Source organism: Zonotrichia albicollis, chromosome 6 (genome assembly GCF_047830755.1).
Source record: "Zonotrichia albicollis isolate bZonAlb1 chromosome 6, bZonAlb1.hap1, whole genome shotgun sequence".
In the NCBI taxonomy this organism is placed as follows: Eukaryota; Metazoa; Chordata; class Aves; order Passeriformes; family Passerellidae; genus Zonotrichia; species Zonotrichia albicollis.
In genome coordinates, this window is record NC_133824.1 from 16,215,797 (window position 1) to 16,231,831 (window position 16,035).

The 16,035-nt window shown below is 40.0% G+C and overlaps 1 protein-coding gene across 7 annotated transcripts in view; it reads right to left on the bottom strand.

Annotated features, from left to right (window-relative positions):
• The window catches only part of TTLL5 (tubulin tyrosine ligase like 5), a 135,952-nt gene that overhangs the window by 73,713 nt on the left and 46,204 nt on the right, over nt 1-16,035 (bottom strand). For all 7 annotated transcript variants that reach the window (XR_012580727.1, XR_003379906.2, XM_026792380.2 and 4 more), the window contains 7 exons: nt 13,950-14,070; nt 12,250-12,396; nt 9,991-10,082; nt 7,044-7,177; nt 6,314-6,427; nt 5,544-5,951; nt 3,954-4,138 (listed from right to left, as the gene is read on the bottom strand). Coding sequence is in view for 5 of the 7 variants with exons in the window: in XM_026792380.2 (XP_026648181.2) it covers nt 3,954-4,138; nt 5,544-5,951; nt 6,314-6,427; nt 7,044-7,177; nt 9,991-10,082; nt 12,250-12,396; nt 13,950-14,070 (1,201 nt within the window). In the remaining 2 variants the exon portion in view is untranslated. The remainder of the gene's footprint in view (nt 1-3,953; nt 4,139-5,543; nt 5,952-6,313; nt 6,428-7,043; nt 7,178-9,990; nt 10,083-12,249; nt 12,397-13,949; nt 14,071-16,035) is intronic.

Below are 16,035 nucleotides of genomic sequence, written 5' to 3' on the forward strand. Positions count from 1 at the left end.
TGATGTAAACACAAAAATCTTGTTTTCTTCAGAGAACAGATCTTAAACATATTTTTCAAAGTTCATCAGATACTTAAAATTTGCCCTTTGGACATTAGTACTTTAGTAGTAAATAATAAAGTAGTATCAATAATATCAATAAAATTATATCAATAAAAAAACCCTCAACAATAAACTAATTTAATACATAGACTAGAAAACAATAGTTTAAAAGAGGAAACACAAAACAGGTGCTTTGGGCATGGGTAGAAAACAGTGAAGAACAGCAGGGACTTGAGAGGGACAGAGGTGGATTCCCAACCAGAACAACACCATTCCAAGCACAGCTGCTGAGGCTACTACATTCTTGGGAACCCCAGAGACCCACACTACTGTATGGATACCAGAAGCAATTCTCACAAGAACAGGAATGCAAAACAAGCTTCCCAGCTGCTCTTGGAAGGAGGCATGTATTCAGAGCACCCCAGCCTACAAGACACAGCTTGGTGCAACACAGGGAACCAATGCATAAACCTCTCACATAGAAGTTCTTGCCCTTGGGGGAAAAAGCCCAAAACACACAAACCAAAAACCCCCACAAAAATACAGTCCACAGCAACACCAGTATTTTCAAGTCACTCTTTCATATACCCCCCCCCCAAATCAATGGTCCTAATCTTATCATGAAACATAATTAAATCCATATATCAAGTCCTTTTCATACCAGCCAGGTACTTTCCAGCAAGGTAGACTAACTCCAAGTTTCTGGAATGGCTTTAAACAAATGCACTATTTTTATTATTAGATAAGTAATGTTCTAATCTTCATGCCAATTTATTTAAGACTGCTTTTTAAAAAAATACTATCATATTTCAAGTGGTTTAAAGTGGTTTTACAGAAGTGAAAAGGGGGAAAACAATTCAGAGTTTCCTGTCTAGAAATGTATAGAAAAGTAATGCCCTGTTTAATTAAGTGATCCTGATATGAGCCCTTTCTCTCCTCTCAGTTTTCCATCCCTTAATTCTCCTGTCCTAAAGCCATCAGTTCCATAACCCAGAACCCTCAAACCCTCCCATCTCAAGCCTTTCCCTCTTTCATCTCATACCAATAGTCTTTGACTTCCCAGTTCTCTCCAGGTGTTTACTAAATCCTCTCCCACGTGTTTCTCTGTCTCATCTGTCCTTGCCTTCCCCCTTGCTGGTTCAGGCCAAATCCTGGTCGGCCCAAATCTAAAACCATGTAGCACACCCAGGTAGCTTCAACAGTACCTGCTGTTCTGCAAATCACTTTCCAAACTGCCAGCCTACTCTGCAATTCCTGCACTTCTATTGACTCAATGTCCCTGCTTCCAGTGTACATCCATGCCTAGCAGTTCAAAGTCAGATATCCTGGTTCCAGGTCCCTCAACAATAAGCCCAAGCCTTGCTGCCCTACTATTGTGTTTTATTGTATGCTGAAACCTCTTACTGCCCTGGTTGTCTTGGCAGCCCTGTCTTCTCACAAAATCCCTGGGCTCTTCTTGCAAGACAGGATTTAAAATCCAGGCTGGATCAAAAAATAACCAGAATGACTCTTTAACAACTGACAAAAGAGCAAAATATGTCCATGTGAAAAAAAAAAAAAGCAGAAGTAGTAACTGCATGCTTTAGTTATTGTACACTGGGCCTTGCAGCTACATCTGAACCTTCCAAAACATCACTGTTTCAAGTGTGCTTAAAAATAATGGTCTCGGTTTAGAAATTGCTATGTGCCATAAATTCAGTACTGAAGAAACAGATTGCCTTAAAAACTATTCTCAACTAAATTCAAATTTTCATACTAAGCAAACCTCAGATTCAGATTTCATCTTTCCAAAGGCATTATTTAAAAACATGGCCAGAAAAATCACAGCAGAGAGCAGATGTCTAAAACTGAATGGACACAGGCTCAGGAAGAAAACTCTTTGTCAGACAGAACTCCAGCTCTAAACTTCTCATTGGCTTAAGAATTCCTTTCTACACTGATCTTTTTCATAACGACAGATGACAAAGACATAACCCAACAGGTTTCTATATTTCACTACTGAAACAAAGTCTGTGCAAACACTGCATAGTTGAACACAAAATAAAGCAGAGTGACAAAATCAGCAGTGTCTAGGAGCTGAGTGTCTACTGTTTGCTTGTTGCAAAGCAAATTAGCACCATCATTTTCCTACTATCCAATTCCCACCTCTCATTTGGGCAAGTATCTTGGAAAAACCCAGAAGCAAAAGCAATGCAGACATTTACTGCAGACAATACATTTCCAGGCTACCCATGCACTTCACAGCCCCTTTCCCTCCTGAGTACACCCACGGAGACTGACTGCTGGCTAAACAGGTTTCAGCTGCCACCAGAGTATGCTCCTTTGCCACCCAACACAGCTGTGCTCAGGAAACTGCACCAGCCTTCCCATGCAGATCTTTCTGAATTCCCCTCTTAACTCCCCCTTTTATACTTTGTAATTTATCTAGGAGTAACTAGCCATGGTAGGAATACAGGAGTTTAGGAATAATTTCATTTTTGCAGCTACACAAAGGGCTGCAAGAAGACACAATGGGTTCTCTAGACAGACCTAACAAACCACAGAGTTGAAGTAGAAGGGCTAATGAATGACTTTAGGGAAAAAAGTCTGTGAACTTGTTTTTCAAAATTCTTTTCTGGAAAGACTGAAATGAAATAGATACGTTTCAATTTTTCCCCCGAGTACTTGTTTAGATAGTATCTTCTATCCAAGGAGGTAGTTTCCATCATACATTTAGCTTTCAACAAATCAGCATTTCCTGAATGAAAATGTTTCACCATCAAAGTTTTTGAACAGTTTTACTGACAATATTTCACTTAAAACCAGCTGAGAACCAGACTGATAGCTCTAAGTATTACTAGACAAGCAAACAAGAACAAATTGTGTAAATAGGATCTGACTTATGCAAGAGCAGGCCTCAGCATCACCAGTACAGCTGGTGCTCACAGCCTCTCCTGAGTCCATCAACAAGATGAGACTTTATTATTTGACATATCCTTTAAAAATTAAAGGCCTATCTGCAAAGAAAATCTATTCAGCTTCCTAAAGTTATAAATGTAGCCCACATTTTGAAATATATTTCCAATAGCATAACTAGTTATTGAAAATCTAAACATAATAAAATTGAAAGAAGCAAAGAAGCAAATACCAGCAGCTGTTGCAACAATTGAACATGCCTCAGAAAACTCAGCAAAATATAACCATTAAAACAGTAATTCCAAAATACAAGAATCAAACTAAGACATTCAAATCCTCTGTCTCCAGCAAGTTACAGAAAAAAAAATTACTGTCCAAGGCAAAGTGCCTATGCTAGAAAATCTGCAGTTGGCATCTTAATTAACTGAGAAGTGCTCAACTTGAACACCTTTGATGAGTTCAACTATAGCATATTATAAAGCAAGAAAAATGTTTCTGTGTAGCCATTTGGGACATAATTCAATATGAAACAAGAAACCAAGTGGAATGCTACCAGAATTCAATCGTGTATCACCATGTTTGACAAAAGGATTATCATGCTAGTAAGTATTTCACTCTGTCTTTACAGCGTTATTGGAATATAGAATTTACATCAGAACCCATTCTGCAGACTTTCATTGCCAACACTGTAATGACACACTGGAGGAACAAGGAAGCAAACTGCATGGAAGCACAAATCTGAGAAGACTTTGGTCTATTATCTAGTAAGACAAAGCACAGATTCCATTTTTTGTAACATATTTTCTAATCCTCTGCCTTTTCTCCTATGAAATGACTACAAGACATTCTTGTCAACTCATAGAAAAAAAGCAAATTTTGGTGACTGTAAACACTTTGAAACAACAAGACAGAGATGAATTTTCATGACATTTACTGCATGCAGCCTATCTCAGCCAGCCTAGTGCTCACACAGAACTTCACTCTTGCACAGGGACTCTAGTTCAGTGCTTACATACCTGCTGTGTAACGAGACTGACGTGGCTTGGTGGGGAATGCTGGCAGGCTGCTTGTTTTTCGGCCAGCTGCTGCAGTTCTGCTGCTGCCACAGCGTGCCCCTGACGTTTGGCCTGGGCAGGGTGTTCTGCATCCTTGTGCATCCTGGCCGAGCCCATGCACGGCCCGCTGGAGCTGCGATGGAGACCTACCAAACAAACATTGCCATGTGCTCCATGAGCAAGTGTCACACCTCAGCCTGCTGATCACAGACACACAAAAGCAGATAAGACACCAAGAAGAATACAGAATAGATATATTCTGCATGAGTATTGCCGAAATGAACAATTAGCAATTCCAAACCCATATTCTCTTTATTACAATGTATCTAGTGGCACCCAATTCCAGAGATGTTGGCAGCTGTTACCCAAGTTAAAGCTGTAGTTTTTCCTTAAAAAAAAATTTATCTCTTTAAGTAAGCTACTCAGTTGGGAAGTAAGATGTATTTTAATGCTGATGGGGTTGTCAATATACATACAGCAACCCTAGCAAACTGACCCTGACACACAACCTAGAACAAATAAATACCATCAAAATACAAAATCAGTATTATCAGGAATCACAGCTGTTAGCGTGTATGTGGCTCCCAAAAGTTTTCCAATAGATTACAGTCTGCATGCAAATTCCTACTGTTTCTACTATGCTTCAGGTTCTTTACACTCTAAAGCTGCATTGCTTCAGTGAGTACTATGACAGCATGATAGATCTCTAAATTTAGGTTTTGGGATACCCTTGGAAATGGCAGTGCTAAAACACCCTAGAGAACGAGATATTGTAATGATTCATTGAGATCCTTCTTTTCTGGAGGTCTTGACACAACTTTAAGTATTCAACACGTATGAGGTTTCATTACAATATTTCTCTGTTTGATAGACAACCAGAGTACTAAGAACAGACAAACAGGACCTCTGCTAATGAAAACCACATTAAACTCACTAAAGATAGATGAGCTCAGTAGCATAATAAAGAAAATATACAATACTTCATTTCACAGCTCTTTTTGAACAAGTTCAAAGGCAGAGTTCAAAGCACAAGGCAGAAGGGATACCTTACCACTACAACTACTAGAAAAGAGGTTTTTTTGAGGTAGGGGTCCGCTTCCTCTCCCATATAACAAACAACAGGACAAGAGGAAATGACCTCAAGTTGTACCAGGGAAGATTTAGATTGAATACTAGGAAGAAGGGTTGTCAAGCACTGGAACAGGCTGCTAGGTAGTGGCTGAGTCACAAACCACGAAGATAATTAAAAGACATGGATTAAATGGAGCTCTTAGGGATCTGGTTAATGCTTGGTAGCATTAATTGTTTGACTTGGTGATCTGAAAGGTCTTTTTGAACCCAAATGATTATATGATTGCCTGTTCATTTGGTCAATAAAAGGGCATCTGCCTATCAAGGGCTGCATCCTATACTCCTGCTTTCTGTAAGAAATTTAGCACCATCCAACAAGACTCAATTCTGGAAATGTAAAATTTCTACCTACGCCACAACAAAAATTTACACAGTCTCTGTACTGAACTAGCAGGTTATTATGAATCCCAGAGCACTCACCTATTTTTGCAGAGGGTATTTGGGACAATCTTTGGCTGTAGATTTGAACAGCTCTCTGAAAAGATGAGAATGGGCCAATGGTGTAGTTACCAGAACGACGATGTAACCCTGCAAGGCTACAAGTCTCAGTGGACACCGAGTTTGTGAGGACAGAAGAGCTGTCAGGAGCTGTGCTCTGCAAGGAGTGCAGTGGGGGTGGGGACTGAATCAGCCTGGGACCAGCTGCAGGAGCCGGCAGTGAAGGCTGACCAGACACCTTTGGATTTTCAGAGGCTGCAGGCTGAGGTGGCATCCAAGAACTGGTACTTCTCTGCAACGTGGCACCAGGAACAGAGGAAGAAGCATCAGGAGGGCTGCACTGAGGTAATTTCACTTCAGCATTTAAGGAGAAGGCGAGTCCTTCTGCAACTACACAAAGATAATGAACACACTATATGAGGAAAATCTGCTTTTTAGGTCCTTGGATAATATCAACACTTCAAATGCCTGCACTCAGACCCACTGAAGCCAAAATGACCTCATCTACCAGCAGAGACAAGAAGAGGCTCTACATAATAAATACCTCCTTTCAAAGCCTGCCATATCTAGATCATCCCCCCCAGGGAGGGGCAGCTAACTCTTTGCCACTACCTACTCTGCAGTATCTTGTGTTTAAAAGTACAAACTGGGCATTCGGATCTCTGTTTGAACCCAAAGGTTCCAACCTTTCTTTAAAACAGTATATGCAGTCAATTTTTTTTTTTAATGATTATTTAAGTCAGTTCACTTACAGCTTGATTTACTTTCTTTGGGTTTACAGCCTTTTAGTGCTCCTTCTGCAGACAAATCTGCAACTGAACTTTTGGAGTGATCGCCTTTTATGTTTTTCACCATCTCAGGATGCTCTACAACAAAATCAAGGAGTTAGGAAGTAGAACATTGCAAATCACTAGAACAATGCTGCAGAATTTACCCTTGTTGTGATTGACTTTATTGCTAATAGTTCCTGTAGACCACAGAACTTCATTGATGACAATTATGCTGTCATGTATAGTAGCATGGACTATTAGATACATATGGCTAGCACACTCTTCCTTCCACAGAATGCCTAATTAGGCTCAAATATACAGTCTCTGCCCTCCAATGGATACACTCACTGCAGGCAGCAAAATTTAAGATCTTGATTTCATTAATCCCTTACTTTGATTTCAGGATTCTCTGTTCATTTCAATTCTTATTGCCTTCAGTTTGCAATTTTCAATTCAGTCATGAACTACCATATCTAGCTCCTTATAAATGCCCGTCTAAGTTCAACCCATTTCACTTCAGGAAAAGAAGGCAGTAGTGAAGCTACTATAGACTTCACGGAAGACTGAGCTAAAAAAGAAGAAAAAAACCAAAAGTATATATAACCTCAGAAAACCTGAGTAATATTGTGGAGAGGTTGCTCTCTTTTCATAGACATAAGTTAAACTAGATTTGTCTGGACAACATCATCTCAGAATTGCCTCCAAAACTTACCACCTGGGGGCTGCTTCTCTAACTGGTGACTGCTGTTGCTGTGTTTTGTGGTTGTGGATTTTGTTCCTAGGAAGACACTTGCTGATTTGTTTTTCTGTGTGTAAAAAGTCAGTACCTCCTCCAGGTCACTTTCACTGCAAGGAGACAAGAATGGATGCAGAGTGAGGACACAGCTTTTCTGCATTCGTGTAACAATCAAAGACAATAAACATTAAGGAAACTGAAGAGTGGAGCGGGGCAAAAAAAAGGTGACACTTGACAAGCTAACAATTTGCTCAGTTCTACAGGGTAAGAGCAAAAGGAAGGCAACATGCCCGGTTAAACCTGAGATTCCCACTTAAATACCATCTTCTTATGCTGTAGGAAATCCCAGGCATTCAGGAGCCGTCCCAGGATAAATAAAGAGCAAGTGAATACTTCAAACACATCTGGGGAGATGAGCTCAGCATGAGAGATTCCATTCACAGCTAAATTTGTCAATCTTCTGCAGGTGCTCTTTAGAATGAGCAGCTATTTTCTCATGAGAGAATTCAGCACAGTCTCTGTTTTACAGTCACCATTAGTAGTTTCTGTTCAGCAGTAGGGGGAGAAGAGGAAAGAAGGCAAAAGCTTCTTTCCTCTTAATTAGCCAAAACTGCAGGACAACCAGAACAGTCAATATTTTTGGGAAACTCACAAAACTCGAATATGTTTCTCATTTTCCTTACAAGAACAAAGTGGGACAGCCCCAATATCCTAAACATCTATTGGTCCCAAACCAGTATCAGTTACTTGGCCATTCTTATTAGAGCTTGTGCAAGCTGTAGTTCTGGTTGTTTCGTATCTAAAACGGTTTCCTTTTGCTTCATAGTGTTGCCTCAGCATCAGCAAGTAGCTGTATGGCATGGCAAAGACCAAAGCAAGTACTCTAGTGCCATCAACACTACAAGAAAATGTAACACAGGAGCATAAAGTAGCAGAGCAGCAGTTAGAATCTTTCAAAATATCCTCTGAATATCACAATTGTAACTAGCCTTAGCTAGCTTAAGCTTTGGTAAAAAACAGGTCTAAAGCTGATACACTGAAGTTTGCAGCATGCCCTGAAGATCCAAACTTCACTTTTATTCTGGGAAGTGAAAAGTGAAAAGGAAATCCAAGAATGAGAAGTTGTATGTGGAAAGCTGCTTTAAGCTTTTAAATGAATTTATCAGTATGTATATGTTTTTACAATGCACTGAGGACGTTTAGAATCAGTGGTCATAGCATACATACAACTAAACACAATGACATCAACATGATACCAAAGTTAAAGTCAATAAGACCATCTCAATTAAGAAGCAACATTTATTACCCATTTTCTCCACTGTTGCATTCACTGTACTGCAGAATGAACACTTGAACTGGAAATCTATCCCCTTTGCTTGGTTCCAAATGACTTGCTCACTGATTTAAGTTTGAAGCACCATGCCAAGTAGTGTCAGATATCAGTTTTCAAACACAGCTCATACTTCATAAGAGGCAGAAAGATCATCCCTAGAAATCATGTGATCATGGGCAAGCTATTCTATATCACTCACTCACACAACCCAGCAAAAATCTCCAGCCCCAGCCTAGACTGTGCATCAGGCCATGATGGCATGGTAGTCAATAATATAAAAACAGAAGAATTTGCAGATCAGTTCCATGCAGCTATCTCTTATCATTTCTGCTGCAAAAGGGAAAATTACCTGCCTGGGACACAACAGATATTTAATGGCCAGAATGTTCAGAGACCCAAAAGCCTGGGCCCACATAACATGCATTTCTAGCAAGAGCAGTAGATCTATGGTGTATGGCAGTCAGGCATCTTTATCTGAAGATTTTTCTGCAATCCTGTAAATCTGTTGCAGTAATGACTCCATCAATTATATTAGCAAAAGGTAAAATACTTGTTTTAATAAGAATGTATCAAGACAGACTGAACTTAGGATGCCTCAGCTACCACCCACTTCTAACAATTCACTATTAGTGCTATCCAAAGAGAGAAAGAAAGAGCACTTTAATAAGCAGTCACACAAAAGAAGTGACCATAATCTCCACAGAAAAAAGAAGATGGACGTGGAAAAGGCAGGTAAACTCTGTCCAGATATTGACAGGGGTTCTTGCCTATATAGGCATGTCATATATTGACCAAATAATGGAGTCAAGAGGAATTGCTTTTTGTCCTCAAGAATCAGAGATTTTGAAAACATAATTGTGGTTCACTCAATAATTTCAGACCTCTCCATAGTTAGATAGTTATAATACCATTGTTTGTCATACAATGCTACAGGCCCTAAGGAATACTCAACTATTTTCAAAATATGCTTCTTAGCAGACTTTTTAAAGTTTAAAGCAGATAGAGGGCACTGATAGAAAATGCTGCTTTTCCACTGTGAAAGTAACTGCTTGTACTGAACTGCCTTAGCAGGCCTAACTCCCTTCCTTGCTCATCTCAGAAAATCCAGACCTGGAAAATTCCTGAAGAGAGGCAGCAAGCATGAGATTTGTTTCTGAGAGCAGAAACTTGAGTCAGAGCTGTAACAACTGTTCAACCACAGCAGCTCCAGATCATCTGAGCAGCAGTTCTAGTTTCTCTCTCCTTCTGAAGTACTGCCTTATTTGGTTCAGTATCTCAGGAGAGGAAACCATTAACTCACCAGCAGCAGTTTGAAATTTACACAGGCCAGGGCAACCACTGCTGTCCTTTGGGAAGTGAACTTGATGGTCAAAACATCTACTGTATGTTCTTCCCTATGCACCAGATGCTGATGTTACAAGTGTATGGTTGCTGGAAGAGACAAGAGAAGACAAGCTCTCTGTCCCTCAGCAGGAAAAGGTCTTACAGTTAATAAAGGTATGTAGAGGCTTTAGATCAATCAAATCATCTTCAGAACAAGGCTTCAAGGCTGAAAGATCATTTGTCAAGGGGAATAAAATCTATTCCTACCTTGCTCTGGCGATGAAGTTCTCAAAATCTTGAGAATTCACTCCCTCCTCCTCTTCCTTTTTTGATTGTTTCTGAACCATCAGCTCTGTTTCCTGTTAAGAAGCAGTATCAGTAAGTGTCTCTATGTTCCATGGCATAGCTACAGCTCCTGGAATACAAAATCCAATTCCATAGGAGCTAAGAAAAAAAGAACATTGCTACATGCAACAACATGAATGAATATAGAGAGCCCCAGAGACAGCATCCTAAGCATACACTAAAGCCCATTCCTCCACCTGATACAAATGATCTGCTGAGAAAAGATCAAGTCTTCAAAAATGCGTGCTGTTCCTTCAACTACACTCTTGGCTAGAACATAAGGAAGTATGGAAGGGAAAAAAAAAAATAAATCATTCATTACAGATATAGGGTCCCCTCTCCATTTTGTTGTTCCTGCCACAGAGCTCCTCCAAACAGCTTTTATCAATGCATTTGTCCCAGAAGTAGACAGACAGAAGGAGGGAAAAAGTATAAAATTAATCTTAAAGAAAATGAAGGATGTCTGTAGAAAAATCAACAGATTTTCTACTATAAACTAGGAGTTCTCTTGAGTTAATTTCTTCTGTCAAGCAGCAAATTGAGGGCTTACAGACATACCAAAACCCCACTACTTTAGCAAAGACTAAGAAAGTAAAATAGTACAGCCTATGGCAAATGTGCCTATACACTGAAATATACTGGAATAAATGATAAGCCTTTGTGAGTGAAAATGGGAGCAAATTTTCAGATACAGTCCATTTTACACTAGTAGAACAGGTTGGCACCAGAGGTTGGATTGATACAAACATATCTGTTCCTTAGAAAAACCTTCAGACCTGCCTGAAATACCAGTACCAGTTTAAAAACTTTATCTGACCAGACTTGACCTCCACTTCATTTCTTCTTGTTGTTACCCTGAGCATTCCCAGGAAAAAAGGGTCAGGAACATATTTTAATACATAATTCAAGACAGGGAAGTTAAAGTCAGTTTGGGACATCTTTACCATTTACTACTTAAGTAAAAGTCTGGATAATATGTGATGGGTTTAACTTAATTTACTGGAGCTGTATTATTCTGTGTCATTATACCTGATATACAATGGCAAGTATTGAATTTGCCATTTAATATATTAAATCTACTCATATTAAAACTGAAGTTACAAGTCAATGAAAGAAGTCTGTATGCTGGAATCCAAAATCAAAAAGCCTCACAGCCTAACAGTTTCTCAAGGGTTTAAACACATATGCCCTGAAACCTCAAGTGATATGTTCTCACTTGTTTTAACTGAGAAAATATGTTTATGCATTGATTTATTACCAGCTACAAAGCTTTATTTTGTGAATTTACTCAAGAGTTAGCAGAAAATCCTAATGTTTGAATACAATTTGAGTGGAAATTATATCCAAAGCAGTTGCATTCTTCACTCACCACAGAGCCACCCAAGTGCTTTGTGGTTCCTCCTAACAGAGTACTTCAGTGAGCATGAGGCATACAAGGCACTCCCTGGAACAGACCTGGTTCAATACCAACCTTGATTAGACAGATCAAGTTACCAGATGTCAGTTCTGACAAGGCAATGTAAGTGAACATCCTCCCCTAACGAGTAGAAGCTTGAAGGCCTCTGCACAGCTGCCTCTGAAAGCTGAATTTCAATTACCCTTGTTCTAACACTGAAGAAATGCTAGGGGGCAAAGGAAAGGGGAAGCTGTCCTTGCAGGAGGAAGATTAGGTTGAAACCACTATGCTAAGAACAACACCACCTACATCTAAAGATGCGAAAATTATTTAAATTAGGACCCACAACTCCTTTACACTGAGCATGCAGAGTACATTACTACAGATATGTAGCAGTCTCTCAGTATAGCAAGTAAATAGTAAAATACATATTTCATGCTGTTCTGTATAAAACAAAATATCTTTAAAGAAGCCCCATAAAAATAAGAAGTGGGAAGAGGCATTACAAAGCATTAGAATCAAAGGCAAGGCAAAGAAAAAGCACACTGCCAGTTAAATTCCACTTCATTTCAGCACTTCTTTTTATGCACATAATTACTGGCCTGCACATATTATGTAATAATATTGTTGTCTATCTGACAATTTCAACAAAGCACCATTGTTGGATGCACAGCTGCAAGCAGATCACGTAAATAACAGAAGAGCGCCTTCGAAACAGCCTGCACGAAACACTTTGTAAGAAGAAGAGAGGAACCAAAGAACCCATTTCAAGAAGTGTAAGTCACCTTGTTGTAGCAGATGATGAACTCGCCCAGCTGGCGAGCCAGGATGCGCCGCCTGTCCGTCAGTCCTACGTGCCGGCTGGGGAGCAGCAGCCTCAGAGACGGCCGCAGGTTGCTGGCAGCTCGCTTCAGAAAGCGGATGATGAGGTCCTGCAAGCAACAGATGGAGTTAACAACGTGCTGTCTGCAAGGTGTGGGGAGAAGAGAGACACTACAGCAGCTAAGGACTGGCAGGAACTATACACATTGTCCTGAGAAAATGAGCTGAAACTGGCAGGCAAAGGCATTCTGCAATATGCACTTTTAATATAGCCCTATAAATCCAATGTGGGGGAGAAAAACAGTGGTCTTGCCTGAAATGGGTCAGAATTTTGAACACTTAGGAAGTGTTTGTCTCAAAAGCATAGCAGATAAAGGAAAAAATAACCAATCAGCAAAATGCAGTGACACACCTGTAAAGTCCAGTATCTTAGGAGAATGTTTCCAAAATCCCACATGCAATGTGTTAAAGGTGGCCAGTGGAAAGCGTATTGACATAAAACTCTCTCAGCAGTACCACAGGAAAGGGGATCTTGGCCAGATATCTCCACTACAATGCCCCATTTCATCATTTTTCAACTACGTGCTATTGCCACATCCTCTCCACAGCACTAGATGTCTACATCTATAGCCATATAATTCCAGTCCCTCACCAGGTCTGTTTGACCTCTGGTGGGGGAAACATGGCAAGGCAGATCCTAAGGCAAGATGCATCCTGTGGGTGTTTTGAACCCTTTCTGTCTCGCCTCTGGATTTGCTTTTGCTCAGGAGCTCTGCTAATGCATAAATGAGCAGCCTCACAGCCAAACTATTGGATTTCACAGCTCGCCTCTCACTGCCATTACTCCAGGCTGGTTTGATCTGTTATTTTAAACATTAGTCTTTACAGTACAGCAGACAAAGTGACTCTCAAAAAGCCCGTTTTAATTTCCACTTGGAAAGAGCAGAGGTAACATTTTCCACTGAGTTGAATGATTATTCTTGACACACAATTTTATCTCTGAACTACATTTTCCCTGCAACACACACTCAGTGAGAATATATGCAGAAAGCTCAAGAGCTTACTGTACAAAGCTCTTTTAGGAAGGTTTGTGAAAGGATCCGGGATTGCTGAGCTTTTTAAAATGCATACATATCAAACACAGGATTTCAGAATATTGCCTTGAAAAGTCTATCACTTTTGCTTTCTCTTCTCACTGGCTTTCACTTTAATTTCCTCTATCTAGAATGCAAGTAAGATTGATAAACACAGATGTCTGGATATATTACAACAGTACATAAGAGAAAAAGCTTAACTGGGTACCTGTTCTATTTGAACAGACGAAGGCTTTGCCTAATGCAGCACAAACCAGATCCTAACAAGTACTCTCAAAGAATCTTCTAGAGAAGAATTCAAGAGCAGGTAAGATCAGAAATCTCAGCATGAGATCTGAGGAGCCTGAATGTCAGAGTCTAGTCATTAAGAGCTGTCTATCATTGCTCTGAGGTCTGTTAGCAGTCCTACCACATCAGTATATTAAAAATACAGCGCTGGCAGCCAGACAAAGATGAACAACCATCATCACAGTTGGACTGCTGTACTTGCAAGAACAGGAACTGACTTCAAATGTCTCAAGGTAGATTCCAACTTGGCTTTTCAGCCTGGCCAGCACAAAGCTTCTTACCATTTGCTCATCCTCTTTGGCAACCCAGGCAGGATTCTGGATCTGTTCACCAGCCTCCTTCACCAGTCGGAGCTGAACGTGCCGTAGATAGGCAGAGAAAGCTGCACGAGCTTGAATCTTGCTAGGGACAAAAAGAATCAACCAGTTGCCTTCAGAACAGGAATGGAAAGAGTTACAGCAGTGAGGCACAGCTTAGGAACCAAAGTACAGTCAGCAAGGTCCTCCTAAGTGCACTAATGCTGAAGCTCAAAGAAAGGAGAACCCCTTCACCCCACCAGCATTTTCAAGCAAACCTTCAGTTCACCAAGATGGGGTGGTAGGTATTGCAGGAGGTACACAGGACAATACACACTCTCTCAGATAAATTCTAAAAATGGAATGTTCTTCCTGCCTTTTACAGCCTTGGTTACTCTCCTCTAAAAGCGAGTAACGTGGACATCAGCAAAACCATATTTTTAAAACAAATTCAAGGCTCTACTGGGCCTCTGTTTTCACAAACATTTTGAACACCACAACAACAGACCATAAAATAAACAAAGGGCTTGGTACTGGTGCCAGAGTTATAACAAAGGCCCTGTAATTCCCATTAGAAATGAAAGAATTAAATCTGTGAAAGTGAGCTCTTCCCCTGCTAGCTCAGGGATACAAGCCAAATTTCATTGAGCAAGGCACCACTGAGGAATGAGGGAACATCAGCAAAATCTGCTGTGCAGCTGGCTGAACATGTTGGAAAGCTGTAAGCATGAACTGAGGAGAAGACTGGGAGGGACACAGCTTCTCATTCCCTCGCAATAGTAGCCACTTTAGTATATGCATCTGTTGTGAGAGAAACTGCTGAAAGCTCTGCCTAATTCTGTTCATTGTCCTCTTAGTCCAAACCTTATCCTCAAACATGCTGCTCTCCCAGCCTCTGCTCTTCCTCATTGTTTTCCCCACAGTTGCTAGAAGCTTTTCATAAGGATATAGCAGCAGATTTCCCTTTCTATCACAGGAAGTGTCCTAATATGCTCTGTAGAATTTTAAATTTCATCTTCAACAAATTAGAGTTTTGAACCCATTACTTTCCTGAAATATTATTCCAGAACTTACTGTTCTAATAAATAGGAATCTCCTTTCTGCCCAGCACAGCTTCACTTATGAGCAGATTATAATTGCTTTTTCTTTCTCCAACATTGTCCTGTACCTTAAATATTATCCCTGACAGATCTCCCACCTTGAATGTTTTTGTTAACAGTTACATCCTTTCATAGTTTTCCTTTTATTAATGTGAACTATCCACATTTGCCAGTGTCCTTTAAAAAGCACCCACAATGGTGACATGATGAGACCAGCAGCTCACCTCCACCTGTGTTCCACTCACAATTTGCCTTCCATGAATATGGGTGATACAATACTCCACATCAAGTCTCAGAAGTATGTCACGTGATAAGCCCTGGGACACATTTGGTGTTTTCATGCATGCATGAGCTAGGACTTCACAAACTTCCTCTGATCAACCAGCATGCAAGATATTTTTCCTTATAATTAATTTCTAGTTGATGAACACCCAGCTGACAGAACTTCTGGTGTAAATTATTAGTTCTTATAAGCATCCCGTTGAACTCTGTGCTACTGAATTTCATCCTAGTTATATTATTTATATCCTCAAGGTCATCCAGTTTCTCATATGTAGTCCACTACTTTTTTCTCATGGTAATAACTCCCAAATATTTTCTATCAGCAAATTTCATTAGCACATTTGTACATTTTGTGGCATTATTGAATTGATTATATAATCAGCCTCAGATGAATTCCTGAGGAACCTCACCATATTTTTTCTACTTGTATTCTGCTTCTTACAAATATTCTCACACACTTATATAGTCCTTGTGACTCCAGGGACACAAGTCCTTGAAATGCTATTAAAACCTCTGTGCAGCAATTAAGTCTTTCTGGCTTATAGGTCTAAAAATTTCAGGAACATTATGTTAGTGTTACACAGAAATCATACCATAGCAACACTCAGAGAGATCAATGCATCCATTTAGGTAAGAATTGAAGCTAAAATAAAATACATTGGAAATATCCATGTATCAGCTTAATCATC